A 27,850-nucleotide genomic window follows, 5' to 3' on the forward strand; every position below is an offset into this window, starting at 1 on the left:
CGGGGGATTTAGCTGTCCTTCAGACTGCCATGTTCACAAGAAATATGAGAAGGTGAATCACATACTGGTATTGTAGGCATATGTCACATCTAAGTGTTATAAATTGTTCACATTTGAATAACATCAATGCTGGCAGTCTACTGTCTATTGTTACCAGTCATGCCATTTCATACTATTACACAGGTGCTACATGTTTCAGGTGTGAGGTGTTATCGGAAGAAGTGGCGGGAGAGCCAGTATATGAAGTGGCTATTGTACAGGTATTTATGAAGTTAACTTAAGTGTGACTTATTCACAGATCTGATTGAAAAATGTATTACAGTATTACAGTGTGTCCCATATTTTTTTTTTTAAAGGTACTTTGTCAAATGGACCATTTTTATGACTTTGTTGATTTTTTTAGGTAATATTAGCTTTTATTTTATTAGAGTTATGCCACTATTTAACTTAGAATTTCAGGTTAAGGTTTCGCATTTAAGCATTGTTCTCAGAAACTGCTTGGCCATCTGCTGTTAGACTTCACACATGTCTTCGGTATCATGAGATGACCTCACAGGACAAGTTACATAACTGTAGCTTATATTTTATTAAAATTATGTCCCATTTTCAACTTAGAAAAGTTTGCTTAACCTTTAGTTGTAAGCTAGTGTCAGATGGAAGGGCTTCAAATAGTTGAGCACGCTTCAGTTAGATAGCTCTTGTTAAATTACCATACTGTTCATGTGTTTGTCATCATAATATGGCAACAATCATGTATGACTCGAGTCCAGTGTCAAGGACACATTTAAAGGTCATTGTGAGGCCTTAGAGCGAAACTATTTTATCTGCTTCTATTTCTATATACAGATAGTCCAGTTTCGCTCTAAGTCCTCGAAATTTATCAGATAGCTTTACTTTTGTGTCCACTCTGTATCTTATAAGCTGTTGGAAGGATTTACAAAAAACCCACATTTTTAGCTCACCTGAGCACGAAGTGCTCAGAGGGGAGCTTTAGTGATGGCCCTGTGTCAGTCGTCCGTCCGTCCGTCGTCGTCAACAATTTGACTGTTAACACTCTAGAGGTCACATTTTTGGCCCAATCTTAATGAAACTTGGTCAGAATGTTACCCTCAATAAAATCTTGGACGAGTTCAATATTGGGTCATCTGGGGTCAGAAACTAGGTCACCAGGTCAAATCAAAGGAAAAGCTTGTTAACACTCTAGAGGTCATAATTTTGGCCCAATCCTAATGAAACTTGATCAGAGTGTTATCCTTAATAAAATCTTGGACAAGTTCGATATTGGGTCATCTGGGATTAAAAACTAGGTCACCAGGTCAAATCAAAGGAAAAGCTTGTTAACACTGTAGAGGCCGCATTTATGACTGTATCTTCATAAAACTTGGTCAAAATGTTAATATTGATGATCTTAAGGTCCAGTTTGAATCTGGGTCATGTAGGATCAAAAACAAGGTCACCAGGTCAAATCAAAGGAAAAGCTTGTTAACACTCTAGAGGCCACATTTATGACTGTATCTTCATGAAACTTAGTCAGAATGTTAAACTTGATGATCTTTAGGTCAAGTTCGAATCTTGGTCATGTCTGGTCAAAAACTAGGTCACGGGGTCAAATCAAAGGAATAGCTAGTTAACACTTTAGAGGCCACATTTATGACCATATCTTAATGAAACTTGGTCAGAATGTTAATCTTGATGATCTCAAGGTCAGTAGGTCAGGTGAGCGATACAGGGCCTTCATGGCCCTCTTGTTTGTTTACCACATCAAAACAACCTATTGAGGGCTCAACCCCTAGGTTCAATGTCAAGGTCAAATTGAATGTCAAATAGCTTTATGGTCATATTTGAAGGCCAAATAGCTATATTTATTGTGAGCATCATATCGTACAAACCATAGGAAGGATTTTCATAAAGCAAGCATCAGTTATTAATTTCATCAAGATAACATACAGAGTGCACATTTTAGGTTACTGTGTCTCAGGTCATTGTCACACTTTAAGCCCAAAGGTCATGATTTTTTGTTCCTTGTATAAAAACAGCAGCTGGGGGTATTAATCAGCTTCAGTGACTGATCTAATCTTATTGTCATAGTGTGTTCATCCATCTGTCTGTCTGTCACAAAAGATGGGTTCTATGATAATGTTAAAAGAATCGGAATTCTTTTCATTTAACTCAGTTTATAGATAGTGGGCAATTTGAAGAATATGCAGGTCCAAGGTCATAGAAGTGGTTTCTATGGCAACAGATATTTCAAAATATGAAAAGAAAGATGGATTCTGAAATAACTTTGAAAGTACAAGTTTCTTCCATTGAACTTGTAGGTTACCTGTAGGTGGGTAGATATTGTGAATAGATAAATATTTCTTTCTTTCTTTGTAGAGAACATTGATGCCCAACCAGTTCCCATCACGCTGTAGCAGTTGTAAGAAGCTGTGTCCAGAGGGTTCCAAACTTAAAAGGTGTACAAAATGCTTCAAAGTTGGATACTGTGATCAGTAAGTCTGACTTTCAAACTTCGACACGGTAGAGAGAATTTTTAGAAAATGTTTGAAAGTACAGAATACATTAGTGTTGGGCAAGATATACAGACTGTTTTCAGTGTTAGTTATTAGTTAGATAATTATTGTGGATCATGTAAGCATGTTTCAAACTTAAATTCAGTAGAGTGGAAAAATGCTTCAAAATGGGTGCCAGAGCTTTAACTAAGAGACCACTGTGACATTTTGGGGCTTTCCTTGCAACATTAAAGTAGAAACCTGGCTATTTAATCTTAACTTTGTAGAGTTTTGACTGTTGATCCAGTAAAAGTCAAGATAGATATAAAACCAGAAAAATCTTTTGTAATGTCATGACTTGGCTTGTAGTTCCTGTATTTTTGTCAGTACTAGCCCATTTAGTTTAATAGGCAGAGCAAAAGACCTTGAATCCAGAAATGATTTGATCCCAAGTTGCCTGACAGATTTACAGTATATACTGAAAAATCATTATCCCTTACCATGCTGGACACAATTGATTCTGCCTTTGCGACCAGTGTAGATCATGATCAACATGAACATCCATGCAGTCTGATCAAGATCTGTACTGTTCCCCATTCAGTCAGTATCATTTTGGTATTAAGCACCCCTTTTAACAGTTAATGGTACTGTCCAAATTGAAAGATGGACAAGTTCGTTATAGAAATTTAAGAGGGTAAGGATTAATATTCTTGGGGAACTAATTTTCATTGATATTGTGGTTGTGTCAACCCACAAAATTAAATCTAAGCAAACAGGTAAAATTCCTATTCATTCAATCTTCTAAATGTGGAATCCATGAAATAGCTGTTTTCACAGTTTGACCAACACCGTAAAATTTTATGCTCACAAAATTAACTGATTTGATCACGTCTGACGTCGCGGGAGTGAAATAAAGCGATTACATAAAATTGATGATACATTGGCGTAATAAAGTTTTGACGTCGACGTTGTTTAAAGTAATGGAGACTTTAGTCAAATTGACTTGTTTATAATAGTTAACGAAAGTAGAATGTTTGATGTTTCGGCAGGAAAAATTAATATGTTATAAAAAGAATATTACATTTGTCACTTTCCACATAGAATTTATTTAACGAAGAAGAGTCTCGCATTTTATTATTTTATTAGCTCATCTGATTTTTTGGAAAAAAATGATGAGTTATTGTCATCACTTGAGCGGTTGTCGGCGTCGGCGTTGGCGTTGCCTGGTTAAGTTTTATGTTTAGGTCAGCTTTTCTCCTAAACTATTAAAGGTATTGCTTTGAAACTTGGAATACTTGTTCACCATCATAAGCTGACCCTGTATAGCAAGAAACATAACTCCATCTTGCTTTTTGCAAGATTTATGGCCCCTTTTGTACTTAGAAAATATCAGATTTCTTGGTTAAGTTTTATGTTTAGGTCAACTTTTCTCCTAAACTATCAAAGCTATTGCTTTGAAACTTGGAATACTTGTTCACCATCATAAGCAGACCCTGTACATCAAGAAACATAACTCCATCTTGCTTTTTGCAAGATTTATTGCCCCTTTTGGACTTAGAAAATCAGTTTTTTTGGTTAAGTTTTATGTTTAGGTCAGCTTTTATCCTAAACTATCAAAGCTATTGCTTTAAAACTTGCAACACTTGTTCACCATTATAAGTTGACCCTGTACAGCAAGAAACATAACTCCATCCTGCTTTTTGCAAGATTTATGGCCCCTTTTGGACTTAGAAAATATCAGATTTCTTGGTTAAGTTTTATGTTTAGGTCAACTTTTTCTCTTAAACTGTCAAAGCTATTGCTTTAAAACTTGCAACAGTTTTTCACCATCATAAGTGGACACTGAACATCAAGAAACATAACTCTATCCTGCTTTTTGTAAGAATGATGGCCCTTTTTAGACATAGAAAATCATGGGTAGGACAATATTTCTATTACACAAAAAAAATCAGATGAGCGTCAGCACCCGCAAGGCGGTGCTCTTGTTCAACTTGTTTTAAATTAATAAATTCAGTATGAGAAGACACCCATGTAATATCCTCTATTTACAGTACTTTTGAAGAAATTTGCCACTGATTCATGTGGGAAAGTTAATCAGCTACTTAAAAAAGCATGTTTATACTGGTACAGAATCCAGGAACTCCAGTTAGAGTAACTTACCAATGTAAAATAACTGAAATACTGATGAAATTTAAAACAAAATCAAATATACATTTTAATCTGTAGAAATTGTTTTAATAGAACATGCCAGAAGAATCATTGGCAGTTACACAGGGGTCAGTGTAAAACAACACCAGAACCTGTGGGAACACCATTTGTCTTGAGTGTACCAGAATCTCGTGCCACATTCTCCAAGGTGTGTCAACTCATGGAAGCTTATGCAAGGTGGGTTTGAGTTGATCCTGTTACCATATTTACTCACCTATAAGACAAGGTTCTTCTTAAAAATCAGACCTAACGTGTTGCCTCGTCTAATAAGCAAGTAAATGTCATTGACCTATATAGTATTTATTAAAGGTCTGAAATAAACTGCTGATTTTGAAGTAATTAAAATAACCTATATAACAGGAGGATCATTTGAAAGATGGGTAAATATTGTATGTCTTTTAGAAAGGAATTTACTGCTTCTGTTTAAAGTTTGCATGTATTCAGTAAAGATTTTCAAATTTGTTCGGTCACCCATGACTGTTTCCAGTTTGTTTGAATGGAGAAACCTTAGTCTTAAGTTATAAAACTATGTTTGAAGAACAGATTAGACTGGATGTCTCTGAGCATTGGTTTTAGATTTTACAGTGGTGAGGAAGCATTCTGTGGCAAATCATCTTGTATTGTGTTTTATCTGAGGTATTTTAGAAATGTCTCATAGAGTAGTTGTTGACAAATTTTCAGTATGGAAATGTCATTAATTTTCTATGTTGAAAGATATTCTATTTTCCTCCAGATACTCTGTGGATGTCTTCCAACCTCCAGTTAAGACTGATACAACCCCAAAGCTCAGTAGCCGCTCATCATCTTCCAACCTCAGTAATAGTAGCCAATCAAGTGGCAGTCAAAATAGTCTCGATAGCCAATCGTCTTTCAGCAGCTCTTGCACAATAACGGCAGAGCAAGAACAAAATTTAGAGGATGCAGATTTAGCACCAGACTGTGATAGATTATCCAGAGAAATTTCTTTGGACAATGACTCGGCAATTTCCAGTCAGACTGGTTTAAGTGGCATATCTGATACTAGTCTAAAATTCCAGACTGGTACCATAGAAAGTAATAAACCAGTTGGAGCTAAGGCAGAAAAGGATCATTTGAACATAACTCAAAGGAGTGATTCAGGTTTTAGCTCCATGTCTGATGTGCACAGCCAGGCGGGGACCAGTGCGTCAGAGGCCAGTAAAAGCAGTACTGCTTCAGGGACTGATAAAGGTCTGGAAAAAGAGTTTTCCTCTCCTGTTAAACCTGTACTAGGGATCCAGACTGGGGACACAGAGAGATCAACTCCAATGTTCTTTATAAAACCAGTCACCTCCGAAGGAGTTGGCCTCACAGGGGCTGATGGTGAAAGGCTTGAGGATAAAGGTTTGTTTCAGAAAGTGTAATCTGTTAGTAAAAATTCTGACATAGATTTCAAATGATAAGAGTTTTGACTTTATTCTTTTTATGATTACATTGAATGTATATGTCTGAAACTTTGCAGTAGAAAAGTTGACCATTTACATTTTGGGAAATGTGTTAAGTAGAGTTTAACCTCTGCAATGACACCTTCAAAAGCAGATATTTGCTGCAACAAGTCTCCCCATACTTGGATTCAGTGTTGTTATATTTTCTGGTCCTTTATGATCACGGAGTTCATTCAATAGACGTGTAATAAGAGTTCAGCTTAAGCCGGTGTCGGGGCATGAGAGGTGTTGCACGTTTCATTACCTCTCGTGAACAGACTCGATCAAACCCTGTCTGCTATTATTCTTCTTTAGTTGCATTCTATGCTTGCAAGGGATCTTTTAACAGATTCTATTTCCAGTTACAGTATACCTGGTGGTTCTTAATTGCAAGTGGTCACTTAATAGATCTGGTCTCTCTAGAAAGTTTGACTGTAATTAAAACCCTGAATAAGTTGACCTGTAAGCAGAGAAATAAACTCTGTACAACAAACTCCTTTTAGACCTCCCAGTTATGTTTGCTATAGAGACTCCAGTTGCACTTTATATTTTCTAGATTTTGAGTGAAAATACAGTACTTTGTAGACACTATGTTTGGTACATTTATGTCAGAGTTGAAATTTTGTAAATACAACAATGGTTATTGAACCTCAGACAAATTTGGTATTCATTGAAAGGGAATACGAAAAAAGGTTACTTGTTACAATTCACACTATTCAGTTGAATTTTTTTCCCTCAAAAATCCATAAAATGTTTTACTGTGAAATTGACTTGTGGAACAGACTGACTGTGTAAATCGTTCTAATAACCGAAATTTATTTTGCATATGTGGGAGTAAATTGTTGCAATGCTTCTGAAATAGTGGAGAAAATCAACAGCCCATTTACCAGTATCTAACACTTACTTTTATATAGATAATCTTTTTTTTAGTGTCATATATGCATTTTATGCCGACTTTGTAGAAATGAACTTGTTGAAAAATTTAACCACAGCTGTGGGTTTATACTAATTTGTTTTAGCTTGATTGTGATAAAAGCTTCAAGCTTATTGGAACCACTCTTGAGTCCGCTTCCTGGAAAAACCAGTACTGGTGTCATATGAGAAGTCATGGTGGTGACCCAAGTGGGGCTCGAACCCACTACCCCTGGATTGAGCGACTGACACCTAATCCACTAGACCACCGGTCCCCTCTATTATTGGATGACTGTCTTTTCCAGGTGATGTCCCCATCGATTTGACAAATAAATTTTTCTTGTCAGTTGATTGGAAAAATAATGACAAGCTACAGGGATATGTTCTAGTACAGTCGAAAGATATGGTGAGTTATTTGTACTAACAGTTTTCCTGAGTTTGCCGCAGTACAGACTTGTCGACTTCAGATAACTAACAAGGTTGCCATATGAATCAGAGGTTGTAGACAGGCAAACCAATGCTTTGCATTAACACTCAATACAAACAAGAGTTAAATTTGCCTATTAATATTCCCCTTCCAAGTTCAAGAGCCATCTAAGCACCAACATTGTTTTGTTTTGTATGTGGCATCATCTAAAATATGAGCTTTTTGTAAGTTGAGTAAAACCTTTGATAGCTTGTGTTAAAAACAAACATTATTACAGGCATATTATTGATTAAAAATGCAGTTACATCGTTCAATGAAAAAATGACTGCAACGTCAAATTCAGTCTCATCTAGACTGAGAATGAATTTCAGTTTGTTGAATGAGATAGATGTCACAGTAAGTTGACAGACTTATTGTCAACCTATTGTTATTTTTCAGGACTTTGACAATGACAGCAGTATGATGACCGCATCCTTAGAAGGTCAGTAACATTTACCTAGCCTTTAAAGCTTCTTTTTCACTGATTCTGACTAAAAAGGAGTTACTAGTAGTATTCAACTTTGCAAAGAAATAATAATATACATGTAATTTTGACAGTGTCAGATTATCACTATGGAGATCAAATATACATTAATATGAGCAAGAAGACAATGTCATGTCAATGTTTTTCAAAACTAGGAATGATGTTGAAATTCTGCATATTGTATTTGTAGTTCATATGTGACAAATCATGTTTAAATGTTATAAAGCATGCAGACGTCTGTGTCATGTTCACCTGCATATAGCAACCAAGAAATATTGCTGCCATATTTACTTTGTTTAATTTGTGTCCAACTCCTTCCTATTAGCTTTATTATCCCCCGCTGATGAAATTGGGAGTGGGGTATTGAAATGGCGTTGTCCGTCCGTCAGTGTATCCGTCCGTCCTTCCGCAGCCATTTCTCAGTAACTAGCAGGTAGAATTTCATGAAACTTGAAATAAACATGAACCAACATACTGCGATGATGCCCATCAAGTTTTTTTTTTGGATTGGTCAATTTCCCTTAGAGTTATTGCCCTTGATTTAATGAAAAATGCCAAGAAGTGTCTGTCCACAGCCATTTCTCAGTAACTATCAGGTAGAATTAACATACTTCGAAGATGCCTGTCATTTTTGTTTTAATTGGTCAATTTTCCTTAGAGTTATTGCCCTTTATTTGTTTAAAAATTTACAGATTTGTACATAACCAACCAACCAATTGGTAGAATTTTATCAAACTTCTTTCATTCTTTTCCATGAACATTTATTATAAACATGTGAAGTTGTGTACCCACACCTGGTCACCATCTTGCCTTGGTCACACCCCCTCCCCCTCCCCCCCCCCCCCAAAAAAAAAAAAATTCATTCCTTTTTATTAATTTTTTTTCAAACCTTCCATGGATATTTATCAACATGCAAAGTTGTACTGTTCCCCCACCTCACTCACTCCTCCACCCCGCTGAGTCATGCCCACCACCTCGATCATGCATCCCCCTCCCCCCACCACCCATTTTTTTTTTTTTTTTCATTTTTAATTTTCCATCAATATTTATAATCAACATATGATGTTTTGTACCCTCACCCGGTCACCCCCGCGGTATTATTAAGGGTAACTGACCATTAGCCAGTGATTTGGAAAGGGGCCTCCATGGCTGAGTGGTTAAGGTCGCTGACTTCAAATCACTTGCCTCTTGCTGATAGAGGTTTGAGCCTTGCCTTGGGGCATTGGATTCATCATGTAAGGAAGCAATCCGGCTGGCACTTTAATCAAATAAAAAAAAAAAGATAGGGATATACGTTTGTTAACAAGTCTACTTTTAAGACAGTTTTTATGCTCAGTCAGTGTATTTGTAAACTGAAATTATTTTCATTTCCAGAGAGCAATGTGACACTAGAGCAATGTCTGGAGTTGTTTACAGAACCAGAAGTACTGAATCCCGAAGAGGCATGGTATGTTCATCCTTATACACTAGACATTTCCTTAAAGTCAACTTTACACAATTTGCTAAATTTCCCTATAACAGTCAGCATTGAATTTCTATGCCCAATATACTACCTGCAATAAGAGGCTAGTTTTACTTGTTATACGCCCAAAGGGACGTATTATGTTATGACGCTGGTGTCCGTCTGTCTGTTAGCATTTTCGTGTCCACTCTGTAACTCTTGAACCCCTTGAAGTATTTCAAGGAAACTTGACACAAATGTTCACCACACCGAGATGACGTGCAGAGCGCATGCTTTGGATGTCTCACTTCAAGGTCAAGGTCACACTTAGGAGTCAAAGGTCATATCAGTTTGTTTCGTGTCCGCTCTGTAACTCTTGAACTGCTTGAGGGATTTCAAAGAAACTTGACACAAATGTTCACCACACTGAGACGACATGCAGAGCGCATGTTCCGGATGACTTGCTTCAAGGTCAGGGTCACACGTAGGGGTCAAAGGTCATATATGACTTTACTTTGTTTTTATTGCTCTGCATTGCAGTGCTCTTGTTTTTATTTGGCAGATCCCTCTTTTGTTCACATACAATAATTTTTATTTGAATTACTTCCCTTTTACATTACTATAAATAGCTTATTATAAAACTTTTTTATTATTGGCCGTAGAGAAAAACGGGACCACTTTTCTGTGGTACAACATGGATGGTACAACATGGATGGTACATCCAATTTTTAGGTGTATTCTGACATACCTTTACCTTGTAAGGATTTTTTTTGTGTGGACTTTAAAGGTGGATAATCAGATTTTGGCCATGTATCGGATTTGTTCGAAACTTTAGCATCTGATCATTTACACTCATTTATGTTCACTTAACACTTAATACAAATTAGATTTTCACTGGAGGTATTTTTAAAATTTCATTTTCCTATCCTGGTTGCCCAACCAAGATAGAGTTATTTTATCATAAGTATAAATTTGATAAACATACTTTGCCTAAGGAAATGTATAAATATTAGACATATTGTAATATATTTGTAAAATATTTGCATTGAAAATTATGTATTTAGATGGAATTCATTAGAAACGCAAGTTTGAAAAATTATTATTACCTCCCTTTGCCTATCTTGGTTGTGCAACAGCTTTTAAACTTGCATTTTGGTTCAGATTGTTCAATAGTTGATATGTCTATCAAATGCAAATGTAAAACTAGACATTGTATCGAAATAAAAAGAAATACCCAGCTTTTTATATACTTTCATATTAAAGGGGCGTAATTACAAAATTTTATAAAAATAATAAAATATACATTTCAAATAGGAATCTAACTCTATGTAATCGGTCTTTTTGTTCCTTAAATAATTCTCTACCAGAATATACAAAAAGTAAAAAATGTCATTAAATGTTGTTTAAATGTGATTGACCACCTTTAAGTGAGTCTGACTGTTTAGCATTTAGGATAAATTACCCTCCCCCCACTCCTTACCCCACCAAAAGGAAGAGAAAAAATAGGTATCAATAGGTAATATATTCCAGTTTTTGCTGATTTTTACTTCATGGAGAAAAAAATCAATGCTGCTAGAAAATGGAAGCTCTTATTGATGAATTTCAACAATTATTGATCAAAATACCTTTGATTGCAGAAAAAGAAGGTTTTGTTATTTTTTCCAAGAGAGTCTGGGCTCAGTTTTAGGGCCAATCATATATTACTATACCTAAATATTTTTTCCTGCCCTTACCACCATAGATCACAACTATACATTGAGTGGTTATCATTGGTATAAAAAGAGTCCATTGAATTTGTTTTATTAGCTCACCTGTCACATAGTGACAAGGTGAGCTTTTGTGATCACCCTTCGTCCATCGTCAGTGCATCCATGCGTTAGTACCTCCGTCCGTCGGTCAACAATTTCTTGTCTTCATGATAGAGGTTTCATTTATGATTTTATTTTAACCAAACTTGCACACATCTTGTATCACCATAAGATCTGGGTTCCTTTCTTGAATTGGTCAGATCCCGTTATGGGTTCCAGAGTTATGGCCCCTGAAAGGGCCAAAATTAGCAATTTTGACCTTGTCTGCACAATAGCAGCTTTATTTATGATTTGATTTTTACCACACTTGCACACAACTTGTATCACCATAAGATCTTGGTTCCTTTGTTGAACTGGCCAGATTCCATTATGGGTTCCAGAGTGATGGCCCCTGAAAGGGCCAGAATTAGCTACTTTGATCTTGTCTGCACAATAGCAGCTTCATTTATGATTTTATTTTAACCAGTCTTGCACACAACTTGTATCACCATAAGATCTTGGGTCCTTTCTTGAACTGGCCAGATTCCATTATGGGTTCCAGAGTGATGGCCCCTGAAAGGGCCAGAATTAGCTATCTTAACCTTGTCTGCACAATAGCAGCTTCATTTATGATTTGAATTTAACCAAACTTGCACACAACTTGTATGACCACAAGATCTTGGTTCCTTTCTTGAACTGGCCAGATTCCTTCATGGGTTCCAGAGTTATGGCCCCTTAAAGGTCCAAAATTTGCCATTTTGGGTTTTGCAGCCATATAGAGACTTCATTTATGGTTTGATTTGATACAAACTTCTAAAATATCTTCAACAACAATTAATCTTGGATTCCACGACAAATCTGTCAGATCCAATCGTAGGTTCCAGAGTTATTTTATATCTGATTACCTCCCCTGATTTTAATCAAAATGGATTTATATCAGTAAGTACTTATAGGACTTAAATTCATTATTGTCATTAGTTGGACTGAGACAATCAGGGTAGATAACTATGGACTGATTTTATGTCAAATTACCTCCCTTTATTTCAAATTAAAATGGGTATATCTCTGTAACTAATGAAGATACTGATCTGAAATTTCATTTATTTCAACAGATGGACTTGGACAATCAGTGAAGATACATATTGACTGAATTTATGACAAATTACCTCCCTTTATTTTTTATCTAAATGAATACACTTTGCAGCTTCTAATGAGATTGGTTTGAAATGTTATTTATGTCTTCCATGGTAAGAAGTAGTCATATTAGATAACTCTTGATTGAACATTTATCGATATGAATACTTTACTAATATATTGTTGTATAGGCTTGTACTCTGTATCTTCTACATGCATATACCAATGCATTATTACCTCCCCTGATTTTAACAAAAAGGGATTTATCTCGGTAAATATTTGTAGAACTCATTTGAAATTTCATTATTGTCTTTAGTTGGACTGAGGCAATCAGGGTGGATAGCTATGGACTGATTTTATGTCAAATTACCTCCCTTTGTTTCAAATTAGAATGGGTGTATCTCAGTAACCAATGAAGATACTGATTTGAAATGTCATTTGTGCCATCAGATGGACTCGGACAATCAGGGTAGATAACTTTTGATTGAATTTATGACAAGTTACCTCCCTTTATTTTATGTAAACGAATATATATCAGCAGCATCTAATGAGATTGGTTTTAAATGTTATATAAGTCTTCCAGGGTAAGGAATAGTTATGTTAGTACAAAAATGCAGCATTTGAGCCTAGGACCCTCAAACTTGGTATGGAAATTGGCCCAGACTAGGTCAAAAGGGACTGTTACAAGAAAATGTTTATCCTGATGATATTTAATGTGTATGCCTATTTGCTCTATGTCAAAACTTGATCATATCATTTTGAGCAGTGGTACTCAAGTGAGCGATACAGGGCCATCATGGCCCTCTTGTTCAATGAAAGGAGACCTGAATTTCATGTCAGGAGGTCACAAGGTCAGCTCACTCATACTTAATTACTTGATGCAAACCATGTGAACATACTGGATTACTTGCTGCCAGTCTTGTCAACTTACTGAATTACTTGCTCCGAACTTCATTAACTTACTGAATGACTGGCTGCCAGTTGTGCTAAATTACTCAATTACCTGCTGCCAACCTTGTCAGCTTATGGAATTACTAGCTGACAACCATGCCAACTTACTGAATTACTTGCTACCAGCTGTGTTAACTTACTTAATTGCTTGATGACAACCATGCTTATTTACTGAATTACTTGCTGCGTCTTTGTTAACTTACTGAATTGATTGCTGCCAACTGTGTTACTTGCTGCCAACCATGTTAACATACTCTATTACTTGCTGCAAACCCTGTCAGCTTACTGAATTACTTGCTGATAACTATATCAACTTAGTGGATTACTTGCTGCCAACTGTGTTATTTTACTTAATAATTACTTGATGACAACCAAGCAAACATACTGAACTACCTGCTGCCAACAGTGTCAACTTACAGAATTACTTGCTACCAGTTCAGAATGTTTACCAACATTGATTGCATTGAGTGGTAAAAACTACATGGAGTCCTTTCAATAGATGTGTCATAGAGTTCTGCTTAAGCTGGTGCTAGGGGCGTGTGTGATGTTGCACACTATATTACCTCTCACAAACAGACTCAATCAAACTGAGTCTGCTATTATTCTGCTTGGTTGCATTCTTGCTTCCAAAGGATCTTTTGACAGATTTTATTGATTATTCATTTGGTATATATCAAATTTTTATCCCAAGAAACTGACAAAAATGAAGCTAATTCAAAACATGATAGCATTTATATAATGCCAGTTTTCATGATAGAATTGGTCTGTGTTCAGATACATGACTTCAGAATTGCCTTTTACTAGATTTCCAAGTTATGATATGTGTAATTTACAAAAAAATATAATTCTGCTTTACAAAGAGTATGAATTCAGTCAGTCATTAATTTATACACACCACTTTTTTAGCTCGACTATTCGAAGAATAGGGGAGCTATCCTACTCGCCCGGGTGTCGGCGTTAGCTTGAGCATTAGCGTGAGCGTCACACAAATGTTAAAGTTTGCGTAACACCCCAAATATTTTCAAAGTCCATTGAGATATTGCTTTCATATTTTGCATACTCGTTTACTATCATGATTCCATTCTGTTAACAGGATCAGACAACTCTATCAAACATTTTGACTGAATTATGGCCCCTTTTCGACTTAGAATATGCTTATTGTAATGTTATATATTATCAAGCATTGAAAATATACGAGCGCGCTGTCAACTGACAGCTCTTGTTAATGTTGTCCAATAACTTCAGATCACACTGATTCAACATAAATTTTGAATAGTTTTTGGCCGCATCTTTCAATTAAAAAACCCCAAAAAGCTCTTAAAATTGTTGAATTGTAAACGTTCAGCGTTAAGTAAACTCAGACAATAGCAACATTTCTGTTATTGCAGTATTCTCAGGATATAGCAATATTTGAAATTTTCTACAGTGTAGTTTTCTCGAACAGTAACAGCATCTTCACTGTGTAATAATTTACTTGGAAAATATCGCCATTTCTGCCAATTTTAGCTCGACTATTCAAAGAATAGTCTCGCTATTCTACTCACCCTGGCGTTGGTGTCAGTTTTGCATGCAAGTACATATGGCTATCATTTAAAGGCATATAGCTTTGTAACTTATTTTTTCTTTTCCAGGTCAATTACCAACCATACTAGTCAAGTCCTATAACTCTGACTTTTATTTTGGCCAAATTATGCCCCCTTTTGGACTTAGAAATTCTGTTTAAAGTTTTACATGCAAGTTACTATCTCCAAAACTAATGCAGATACTGAATTGAAACTTCACTTGTGTTTTCTGAGTTATAGACCTAGGTCAACGCATCAAGTCCAATAACTCTGACATGTGTTTTGGCCAAATAGTTTTGAACTTTGAAAATCCTGGTTAAAGTTTTGCATGCAAGTTCAAATAGCTATTACTATAAGGCATATAGCTTTGAAACTTATTGTTTCTTTTTCTAGGTCAATTACCAACCTCACTAGGTCAAGTCCCATAACTCTGACTTGTATTTTGGTCGATTGTAACTAATTTATCATTTAGGGTAATATTCCTGCTTCTGGGACAACAATTGTAATAGTCGAATATTGGCTGTCTTACAGACAGCTCTTGTTTCTGTAACATTGAGTATCTCTGCAATATGAAATATTGAGACAATGTGATTGGTGCACGATGGAAGATAAATTTCTGCTTGTTCAATATGCTTGGTACCCATTCATAGAACTGCGCATTTTAGGTGAGAAATGTTTGATTGAAATGGGTTAGTGCATTTTCCTGTTCATGACCATGGTTCTTATAGTATACCTAGGGGTATGGTATAACATCTATAATGGCACTTCCTTTCTGGTCTGATGCCAGTGAACAAATGGGGGGTAAAAGGTAAAATAATCAATGGAAAAACAAAATGTATGGTAAAACATTGCAGGTTTAAAACAGTATGTTGGTTAAACAGTCCTACAAAATATGAAAATCTGTTGTTTGTTTACAGGTATTGTCCGTCATGCAAGGAGCATAGAGAGGCGACAAAACAATTGTCTACGTGGAAATTGCCTCATACACTCATTATACAGCTCAAGAGGTTCTCATTCCGTAACTTTATATGGAGAGATAAGATAGATAAAATGGTGGAATTTCCTACAAGGTGTGTGATTTATGTGGTATTATAGCATTCTCTCAGCGTGATTCATGTTGTATTATAGCATTCTCTCAGCGTGATTTATGTTGTATTATAGCATTCTCTCAGCATACCAAGTAAAACATATTTTCTTTGTTTCTCTGTCTCTGCTAACACATGGAGCAGTTGTTCACATATTAAATAACTCTTGGGGACCCCAAAATTATTACTGACCCTCCTTCCGTCTGAATTTATGTTGTGCCCATCTCAAAAAGTATTTGACCCATAGTCATCAAACCTCACAAGATTTCATGCAGCATGTGAAGTTGTGCACCTGGTGTTTTAATTGGGATCGCTTATCATGATTTAAGTATTAATTTTAATAATGAATACAGATGGACATACTTGTACGATTATAACTTAATTATTTGTAATTGTAACATGTATTGATATGTCTTATGAGGGCTTTCTTTAATGGTCTTATATTTCTGTTTTGGTACAGAGGGTTGGATCTGTCTGCATTTTATGTTGGAAGTAGACCGAGTAATGAACCACCTCCGATCTATGATCTATACGGTGTTGTCAATCATCATGGAGGCATATTGGGCGGACATTACACAGCACATGTAAGGTGTGCTGACTTAACACCAGGAGTTACAAGTGAAGTTGGTGAGTAAGATAACGTGTTTTCTTTATTAAATGATGTAGGGCCTCCGTGGTTAAGGTTCCTGACTTTAAATCACTTGCCCATCATCGATATGGATTCGAGCCTCACTCGGGGCATTGAATTCTTTATCTAAAGAAGCCATCCAGCTGGCTTAAGGAAGGCCGGTAGTTCTACCCAGGTGCCCGCTCGTGATAAAATAATGCACGGAGGGGCACCTAGGGTCTTACTCCACAGTCAAAGCTGGAAAGTCGCCATATGACGTAAGTATATAATTGTGTCGGTGCGATGTTAAACCCAACAAAATAAATAAAACTGTATATAAGACTCAGCCTAGTTTGCTAAGCAGATATAGGACAAGTTCCACAATTAATATGCTGTTGACTCAATGACAAAAATTTGAGTAAATCTCTCATGGCATCCCCATGACCCAGTAAAAGCAGAGTTTATATGCCCCCTGGGGGCATATAGTTTTTGAACCGTCTGTCGGTCTGTCCGCAATTTTCGTGTCCGCTTCATATCTTTGTCATCCATGGATGGATTTTCAAATAACTTGGCATGAGTGTGTACCACAGTAAGACAGTAAGTGTCACGCGCATGACCCAGGTCCGTAGCTCAAAGGTCAAGGTCACACTTAGACGTTAAAGGTCATTTTTCATGATAGTGCATTGATGGGCGTGTCCGGTCCATATCTTTGTCATCCATGGATGGATTTTCAAGTAACTACGCATAAATGTGCGGCACAGTAAGACGACGTGTCGCGCGCAAGACCCAGGTCTGTAGCTCAAAGGTCAAGGTCATACTTAGACGTTAAAGGTCATATTTCATGATAATGCATTGATGGGCGTGTCTGGTCCATATCTTTGTCATTCATGCATGGATTTTAAAATTATTGGGCATGAATGTGTACCACAGTAAGACGACGTGTTGCGCGCAAGACCCAGGTCCGTAGCTCAAAAGTCAGGGTCACACTTAGACGTTAAAGGTCATATTTCTTGATAGTGCAATGATGGGCATGTCCGGTCCATATCTTTGTCATTCATGCATGGATTTTAAAATAACTATGCATGAATGTGTGGCACAGTAAGACGATGTGTCGCGTACAAGACCCAGGTCCGTAGGTCAAAGGTCCTTAACTCTAACATCGGCCATAACTATTCATTCAGAGTGCCATCGGGGGCATGTGTCATCCTATGGAGACAGCTCTTGTTCCCCTTGATTTGTTTGAAAAAAAAAAATGCTAATAATTCAAAATGTATTTTAGCTAGAATCACCGAACCTCACGTAAGTATTAATTAGCACATGCTCACACTTAGTATTATCCACATTGGCCCTGAAAAGACGGAGTTTTTCCCTTGATTTGTTCGGAAAAAAATTGAAAATGATTATAATTCAAAAAGTGTTTTAGCTAGAATCACCAAACCTTACATAAAACTGATTAATTATCTCTCCCCCATATTGAGACATATTGTTTTTGCCCTGTCCGTCTGTCCTTCCGTCCGTTCGTCCGTCCGTACGTCACACTTCATTTCCGAGCAATAACTGGAGAACCATTTCACCTAGAACCTTCAAACTTCATAGGGTTGTAGGGCTGCTGGAGTAGACGACCCCTATTGTTTTTTGGGTCACTCCGTCAAAGGTCAAGGTCACAGGGGCCTGAACATTGAAAACCATTTCCGATCAATAACTAGAGAACCACTTGACCCAGAATGTTGAAACTTCATAGGATGATTGATCATGAAGAGTAGATGACCCCTATTGATTTTGGGGTCACTCCGTCAAAGGTCAAGGTCACAGGGGCCTGAAAATTGAAAACCATTTCCGATCAATAACTAGAGAACCACTTGACCCAGAATGTTGAAACTTCATAGGATGATTGGTCATGCAGAGTAGATGACCCCTATTGATTTTGGGGTCACTCCGTCAAAGGTCAAGGTCACAGGAGCCTGAACATTGAAAACCATTTTTGATCAATAACTTGAGAACCACTTGACCCAGAATGTTGAAACTTCACAGGATGATTGGTCATGAAGAGTAGATGACCCCTATTGATTTTGGGGTCACTCCGTCAAAGGTCAAGGTCACAGGAGCCTGAACATTGAAAACCATTTCTGATCAATAACTTGAGAACCACTTGACCCAGAATGATGAAACTTCAAATGATAATTGGTCATGCAGAGTAGATGACCCCTATCGATTTTGGGGTCACTCCATTAAAGGTCAAGGTCACAGGAGCCTGAACATAGAAAACCATTTCCGATCAATAACTAGAGAACCACTTGACCTAGAATGATGAAACTTCATAGGATGATTGGTCATGCAGAGTAGATGACCCCTATTGATTTTGGGGTCACTCTGTGAAAGGTCAAGGTCACAGGGGCCCGAACATTGAAAGCCATTTCCGGTCAGTAACTTGAGAACCACTTGACCCAGAATGATGAAACTTCATAGGATGATTGGTCATGCAGAGTAGATGACCCCTAACGATTTTAGGGTCACTCTGTTAAAGGTCAAGGCCACAGGGGCCTGAACATGGAAAACCATTTCCAATCGATAACTTGAGAACCACTTGACCCAGAATGTTGAAACTTCATAGGATGATTGAACATGCAGAGTAGATGACCCCTATTGATTTTGGGGTCACTCTGTTAAAGGTCAAGGTCACAGTGGCCTGTTCATGTAAAATCATTTTTTGGAAATAACTTGAGAACCACTTGACCTACAATGTTGAAACTTAATAGGATGATTGGACATGCAGAGTAGATGACCCCTATTTATTTTGAGGTCACTTCATCAAAGGTCAAGGTCACAGGAGCCTGAACAGTGACTTGAGAACCACTAGGCCAAGAGTGTTGAAATTTAGCGGGATGACTGGACATGCCAAGTAGATGATCCCTATTGCAGCCAACCATCAGTGTCTCTTTGACTTTCGCTCCTGACCCCTATTAACTTCTTGCCTATAGGACTTTGCATTGGGGGAGACATGCGCTTTTTTACAAAAGCATTTTCTAGTTAGCAAAGGACCTTTGCTCAAACTTAGTGTTATCCCACTAGACCCAGTAATATTTATGTCTGTAAAATTTAGGTAGGATTTGATAACCAGACAGTTTGGATAAGTATCGTGCAGTTAATGCCCTTGAATTAGTCAGATTGTGAAACTCTTGAAAATTCAAAACATAATTCTGTGATGGGCATACATTTTGCAGGTTGACACTTGTAAACTTAATAGAATTATCATTTGTGGCCAAGTGGTGATCACTGTCTTTTTTGGGGTCAGTGCATTAAGGGTCAAGGTCATAGTGACCTTGTGATTGAAGCAATTTCTGATCAGTTACTGGAGAATGCTTGGGCATATAGCCCTCAAACTTCATTAGATGATTGCTCAACATAGTTAGTAGATGAACCCTGTTATTTTTTATGAAATTCTAGATCTAAGGTCAAGGTCACAGCATATGAAATTGCATACCCAGACAGGCCATCAGTGGAGGCATATATGTTTTACAGACAGCTCTTACTTACTTTTTTCTTGTGTGAAAACAGACTCAAAAGATGTTGAGAACTGCTTTAATTTGCTTAAATGTTAACAATACTTTCAATAGATCAAACAGATTTAAAATTACCAAGACAACACATTCTTTACTAGTTACGACTTTTATGTCTTCGTCAGAAACAATACTTTAACACATTTTTCTCTTGGCGATATGTGACATTTTTGTGTTGATTTACCTTTAAATTCAACTAACACTATGTCATTTTCTCTCACAACATTCTTTAGGTTGGAGACTATGCGACGACAGTCGTGTGACAGCCATCAGCCACGAAAAGAATGTGGTAACACGAGCAGCATACCTCCTGTTTTATCGTCGCCGAGAGGTGTTCGTTCCTCCACCTCAAGTTCTATCTTTGGATCCTTCTGAGGAAGAAGAATACGAATCTGCCACCTCCGACGTTGATGAAATGTCAGAATTCTTGGGTAATACAGAAGGTGAAGGGAGATTGATAATTGACACCTCTAAAGGTGAATCTACTGATTTACCCGATTTAGAAGATGCAGAAGCAGATTTTGAAGATGAAAAGCTACCTTTATTAGAAGCGACTGTGATATCGTCGGATGATGATCTCGGATATACAGACATGGACTCTGTTGATTAAAAATAACATTCAGGTCTTATTGTTAAATTTACTGTTAACCGAAGTTTGCATTTAAGTTCCTACAAAAAGGTGAACACTTAAAAGGGAACAATGTTATGGACTCTTCTTTTTGTACCCGACTTAACAGGTTTGAGCCATGGAAAGGTTGCAGCTGTAACTCAGAAAGAGACAATGCTGATTTTCTCCATAAATACAGTTTTGAGAGTTAAAGACTTTAGTGCAGAACTTAACTACAAAACTGAGATAAAAATGCAAATAAGTTATTGTAACATATACCAAATGACTAAGTCATAAAAAAAAAATGTTTTAATCGCTCATATATTATGTCAGAGTACATTCATTGAATTTGTTAATGCTAATTTAGTACTTATTCCATGAGAAAAAAATGTTATTTCACGTTGTAGTATTTTTGTAGACAGAAGAGGAACTTGAATTTTTTTCAGGAGTATAGCTGCAGAGGGCATTTGTAATTTCAGTGCATTAATTATGATGTTCAAATAACTTTTAACTAGGTTTTACTCAGGTGTGTGTACTTCATAATGTTGGGGTTCATTCAAATTACCAGATTAATTATTCAGTGCAAAAGCTGCGCGGCAATTAAATCAAAAGATTTTTCCATAACTTCTAAACAGTAAGAATCCAGCACTAATATCAACTCTGAGTGTATATTCTGAAGTTTCAAAATATCAACAGCTTAGTCAACTCCTACTTTAAAGAAAAAATTGATTCTAGCTTTCACATCTCTACCATAAACATTTTTACCTTTCAGCCAATAATTAAATATGTAAAAAAAAATCTCATTCTTTCAGGTGACTAACCTTTATCCAGCAGGCGGTAAGTGAGTCTGTCTTTTGAATGATAGACCAATCCATTTTAGAAATTTAGCAGGATGAAGGTTAAAAAATAAATTCAGGTACTCTGAAATCACTGATGTTTGTAGCAGACTTTTTTGTGGATGGGTTGTTGAAATTGAATCCTATTAACTAAAATAAAATTCTTATTAATTTTTCATCTACTTGAAATTTCTTGAATTTGTACTTCGATGAAATAGCTGTTTTGATTAATTTGTTATAATATTTATGCCTAGGACGATAAACGAATCTTTACTCTTAAGTGAGCTCTGTATTGCTTGAAATTTTTCACTTACTTATTTAGTGTACTTTGTCATAGGTAATACAACTCTTAAGGTCATTACAAAGTTATCCTATAAAGCTGTTAACTGTAAGAAGGAATTATCACACCATATTTTCCTCTCGTGATTTATACGACATTTAAATGTGCCATCTACAACAGCTTTATCATAGTGTTTGTTTTTCAGTTTTTGTGAGAAGGTATTGTCTCAAACATGTTTTGTTGCCAGATAATCTCGCACTACTTTAACACATTTCTAGACAGTATCAGTTTACACAAGAAGCTCTGTCATCAGTGGTATGAATGTGTGAAATCACAGACTTTCAGGTTTAAGAACAGAAGAAAGTAAAAATGTCAAGGTAGCATCTGCTTAGTGTTATCTTTTCAGCTCATTTACACTCATTTTGTGAAGCTTAGTTAGAGCTAGGATTTCTCAATCCTTGCTTAGTGCTATTCATAATACTAGCCAGTGCAAGGGAATATATAAAACAAAATCCCTGTGAACAGAACTGCTTACTGATAATAAATTTGTAACATAGTAAAAATGACATCATAAAATATCAAAACTTAAAAGAAGGGCATTATTTCATATTATTTCATTCCATGATTTTCATTTGATGAGGTTCAATCATGTAACTTTTAAATTTAAAAATTTAAGTAGCACATGTTACATTGTTTTCAGCTCAATTCCTTAATGCACTAGCTAAACATGAGATTTATAAACAGGGCATTTCTGACATTTTGAGTGTATGTTTTAGATTGACTATTTGATTTTTTTTAAAATATGAGACCCTTTGTTGTCACCCTTTCATCGGCATCAACGTCAATGTTTTGCATGGAAGCAGGTTTCTCAAAAACTGCTGCCAAATGCTTTTAAACCACACTCTGTTTGGCATCATGAGATGACTTCACAGGATGAGCTACAAACCCCACTGACGTCTTTGAAATTAAGTGACCACACAGAGCTGGTTATATAACCCCGAGTTTTATTTTAGTAAAATTATGCCGCTTTTTAACATATAAAATTTTCTGAAAGTTTTGCATGTAAGCATGTTTCGTAGAAACTACTTGACCATGTGTTTTCAAATTGTACAGACATCTTTGGCATCATGAGATGACCATTGGCAGCTTTAACACCTTTGGCTTAAATTTTGGCACCACTGTGCCCTTTTTGCACTTAGAAATTTGGTTTAAAGCTTTGTATATAAGCAGGTTTCTCAGGAAATGTTGTACTAAATGCTCTCAAAATTTTTGTAAGTCTTTGACACCATAAAATGACAATTCTGAGACAGTTTCATATCTCAAAATTTAATTTTACAAGATTTTGCCTTTTTCAGTTTAGGAAAATTTGTTAAAGCTTTGGCATATAAGTTAGTATTAGGTGGAAAGGCTTCAAATAACCAAACACTGTTATTAGACAGCTCTTTTTTAGCTCATCTGATTTTTTGAAAAAAAATGATGAGTTATTGTCATCACTTGAGCGGTTGTCGGCGTCGGCGTCGGCGTCTGCGTCGGCGTTGCCTGGTTAAGTTTTATGTTTAGGTCAGCTTTTCTCCTAAACTATCAAAGCTATTGCTTTGAAACTTGGAATACTTGTTCACCATCATAAGCTGACCCTGTATAGCAAGAAACATAACTCCATCTTGATTTTTGCAAGATTTATGGCCCCTTTTGTACTTAGAAAATATCAGATTTCTTGGTTAAGTTTTATGTTTAGGTCAACTTTTCTCCTAAACTATCAAAGCTATTGCTTTGAAACTTGGAATACTTGTTCACCATCATAAGCAGACCCTGTACATCAAGAAACATAACTCCATCTTGCTTTTTGCAAGAATTATTGCCCCTTTTGGACTTAGAAAATCAGTTTTCTTGGTTAAGTTTTTATGTTTAGGTCAGCTTTTCTCCTAAACTGTCAAAGCTATTGCTTTAAAACTTGCAACACTTGTTCACCATCATAAGTTGACCCTGTACAGCAAGAAACATGACTCCATCCTGATTTTTGCAAGATTTATGGCCCCTTTTGGACTTAGAAAATATCAGATTTCTTGGTTAAGTTTTATGTTTAGGTCAACTTTTTCTCTTAAACTATCAAAGCTATTGCTTTGAAACTTGCAACACTTGTTCACCATCATAAGCTGACCCTGTACAGCAAGCAACATAACTCCATCCTGCTTTTTGCAATAATTATTGCCCCTTTTGGACTTAGAAAATCATTTTCTTGGTTGAGTATTATGTTTAAGTCAACTTTTCTCATAAACTATCAAAGCTATTGCTTTAAAACTTGCAACAGTTTTTCACCATCATAAGTGGACACTGAACATCAAGAAACATAACTCTATCCTGCTTTTTGCAAGAATGATGGCCCTTTTTAGACTTAGAAAATCATGGGTAGGACAATATTTCTATTACACAAAAAAAAAAATCAGATGAGCGTCAGCACCCGCAAGGCGGTGCTCTTGTTTCCAGAAATTATTACTGAACTCTTAATTGAAATTTGATTTGTATAACTAAAGCTTTTGCTGTCTCTCCATCAACATTTCTGTTGTTTTTTTTTTCTAAGAAAAAACAAATTGGCCGGATTTCCCTGAAACTTCGCAATATTGATTGGTATAAAGCCTAGTTGTGCAGGTCATTTCATATTAATTTTTGTGGAGTTATGGCTCCTGAAAGGTTCTCCTACTGCTTCTTTACTGTTTGATTGGATGTGATAGATTCAGAGGAATGATCAGTACCAAGTCATGGGTTTATGGTTTAATGATTTTTCACTTGACTTATGGCTCTTAATTATACATTGTCTATGTAGAAATTCCTGTCGATGCTTCTACTAAAAAACCCCTGGATTTCAGTAAAACAGAAGTGATTGGTATGAAGCCTGTTCTTGCATATTGGCACTTTTCACTTGGATTATTTTTTGTGGAGTTATGTTGTTTTATTGGAACTTAATAGGAATGAGCAGTACTAAGCTTTATTGCACATATTTTACAGTTAAATGATTTTTAACTGATTTATGGCCCTTTGCTTATTATACATAAAGCTTTGGTATAAAGCCTAGTTCAGTAGATTCATCTCTGATTTTCCCCCCAGAGTTATGGTTCCTAAAGAGGCATTTTTCAGTGAAATTTGTCCAGACTACTTCTGTGGTATACTGCTGATTGGATTTTATTTCCAATTTAAGCTTATACCCTTATCATCCATGTTGTTGATCTGCGTTCTTTCAAGATGTGAAAAAAGGGAATGGTGATGTAGAGGTGATGGGCTAACATCTTCTTGTGACACTAGTACAAGGTCCAAGGATAAAAGTAAAGAAACCAGTCTCATTCCTCCAACATTTGATTGGTAGTTTCTGAGAACAAATTGGATATTGACCAATGATATAGATGTTGTCTCAGACTGGTCTCCAAGTTCTATTTTTAACCTCAGAGTCTGGTTTTTCCAGGAACCAAACTCGAGAGTGGTTCAAATAAGCTGCAAGCTTTCATTACAACCAAGGTAAAATGATTTGGTATTAACTTGAAGATATAAAAAGGAAGTAATGTTTAACATCCCATGGAATCAAAAAGTTCAACCTAATATTTGTTAAACGTATTATCCCTTGTTAATTATACTGTAACTATTGGCCCCTCTGTTTTAAATGCAAGTTGTGGTTTTTAAAGTGCAAACAATTTATGTTATATATTTTTAGCTTGACTATTCAAAGAATAAGGAGTGCTATCCTACTATGCATGGCGTTGGCATTTACATCACACCTTGGTTAAGTTTTACGTATCAGTCCACATTTTGACAAAACCTTTTGACATATAGGTTTCAAACTTTCAACACTTGTGTACCATCACAATGTCCAGTCTTAGGCAGTTTAAATCCATGAAGGATTTTGTCTTGATTATGGCCCCTTTTAACTTGCAAATCTTGGTTTTTCGTATCAGTTCATATTTTGTGTAAATTGTTTGACATATCGCTTTGAAACTTTGCTTTGAAACTTTTATCACTTGTTTATTATAACTGTCTATATTTGTAGGCAAGATTACATAACTCTGTCAAGTATTTTCAGTTTTGGGTGAATTATGGCCCTTTTTGAACTTGGAAAAAGGTTCAGTTTTCATACATGTCCACATTTTATCAAAACTATTTGACATATGGCTTTGAAACTCTGAACTCTTGTTCATCACCATTAATATCTATCTGTAGTCAAAGGTTTGTAACTCTGTCAAAAATTTTTGGCTGAATTTTGACTCTTTTTGGACTTGGAAATAGTTAAGTTTGATGTACCAGTCCATATTTTGTCTAAACTGTTTGACATATGGCTTTGAAACTTTGATCACTTGTTTACCATCTTAGTCTCCATATGTAGGCTAGACTACATAACTAGGGCAAGGATTTTGGCTCATTTATGGCCCTTTTTGACACAGAAATTAGAAATCTGAAAATCTCTGGTAATATTTTGACCCCATACTTGCATCAATTCTTCGAATAGTTGAGCGCGTTGTCAACTGACAGATCTTGTTTGATATTGTAATGGCGTATAGGAACTTTTTATACATTGAACTTTTGTGTTACAATTTTTTGTTACCAATTGCTGTTGGGGATAGATTTGGAAGTAAAATATTACTTTTCTTTAAAATGATGAATTAACTGTTCTAAGTAAAGAATTTCTGAAAATTGTTTATGGTTTTGTTGAAATATATTGCTTGTTGGTTGATGTTAATAACATCATTTTTATACGCGCGTCTCTGAAATTATGTGAACACCTGTGGTGGTGGTGGCTGGCAGGCGGTCATCGTCCAAAATATGTCCGTTCTCTAAGTCAAACAGTTTTCATCTGATCTTCACCAAACTTGCCAACAATATTTGTGGGCATAATATCTCGGCCAGGTTCAAAAACCAGCCAAATCGCCCAAGACACTTGGATTATGGCCCTTAAATTACTCGCAAAACAGCGAATTTAGCCTTGTCCGCTCTCTAAGTCAAACAGTTTTCATCCGATCTTCACCAAACTTGCTGACAATCTTTATGAACCTAATATCTCGGCCAAGTTCGATAACCAACCACATCGCCCAAGGCACCCTTGAATTACTCGAAAAACTGCCCACACTCTAAGTCAAACAGTTTTCATCCGATCTTCACCAAACTTTCTGACAATGTTTGTGGGCATAATATCTCGGCCAAGTTTTATAACCAGCCACATCGCCCTAGGCACTCTTGGATTATGGACCTTGAATTACTTGAAAAACTGCGAATTTAGCCTTGTCTGCTCTCTAAGTCCTACAGTTTTCATCTGATCTTCACCAAACTTGCTAACAATGTTTGTGGTCATAATATCTCGGCCATGTTCAATAACCAGCCAAATTGCCCCAGGCACTCTTAGATTATTGCCCTTGAATTACTTGCGAAACTGTGAATTTAGCCTTGTCCGCACTCTAAGTCAAACAGTTTTCATCCGATCTTCACCAAACTTGCTGGCAATGTTTATGGGTATAATATCTCAGCCATGTATGATAACCACCCAAATCGCCCCAGGCACTCTTAGATTATGCCCCTTGAATTAGGCATTCGATGACGGGCGTATTTTTTGACAGTCTGGCACTCTTTTTTTTTTACGTTGTCAGTATTTTCATTATCATGTTGAAAGTAACCATGTTTCAAAATTAAGGCCAAAACATTTTTGAAATGTCACTACCTATAGGAAAATGTTGCTTATATAAAAGCCTTCCTCTTTTTTTTTAAAAATTAGAAATTATGTCACATTTATTTATGGTTTTTGTTACTGATACTGTTATTTAATGTCTCTGCAGTAAAAGTAGTTTGAAATGAGATGCAGTTGTTTTTAGCTCACCTGTCACAAAGTGACAAGGTATGCTTTTGTGATTGCATCCGTCCGTGCGTAAACTTTTGCTTGTGACCACTCTAGAGGTCACATTTTTCATGGGATCTTTATGAAAATTGGTCAGAATGTTCCCCTTGATAATATCTAGGTCAAGTTCGAA

At 36.3% G+C, this 27,850-nt stretch overlaps 1 protein-coding gene across 1 annotated transcript in view; it reads left to right on the forward strand.

Annotated features, from left to right (window-relative positions):
* Positions 1-27,679, forward strand: part of LOC123529254 (ubiquitin carboxyl-terminal hydrolase 19-like) — a 57,079-nt gene extending 29,400 nt beyond the window's left edge. Inside the window, exons 17-26 of the mRNA XM_053522193.1 lie at positions 200-260; positions 2,377-2,492; positions 4,734-4,877; positions 5,434-6,062; positions 7,360-7,460; positions 7,920-7,962; positions 9,379-9,451; positions 15,797-15,949; positions 16,425-16,591; positions 20,362-27,679. Of these exons, the coding sequence (XP_053378168.1) occupies positions 200-260; positions 2,377-2,492; positions 4,734-4,877; positions 5,434-6,062; positions 7,360-7,460; positions 7,920-7,962; positions 9,379-9,451; positions 15,797-15,949; positions 16,425-16,591; positions 20,362-20,738 (1,864 nt within the window). The 3' untranslated portion in view covers positions 20,739-27,679. The remainder of the gene's footprint in view (positions 1-199; positions 261-2,376; positions 2,493-4,733; positions 4,878-5,433; positions 6,063-7,359; positions 7,461-7,919; positions 7,963-9,378; positions 9,452-15,796; positions 15,950-16,424; positions 16,592-20,361) is intronic.
* Positions 27,680-27,850: the final 171 nt, after the last annotated feature.

Source organism: Mercenaria mercenaria, chromosome 13 (assembly GCF_021730395.1).
Source record: "Mercenaria mercenaria strain notata chromosome 13, MADL_Memer_1, whole genome shotgun sequence".
Classification (NCBI taxonomy): Eukaryota; Metazoa; Mollusca; class Bivalvia; order Venerida; family Veneridae; genus Mercenaria; species Mercenaria mercenaria.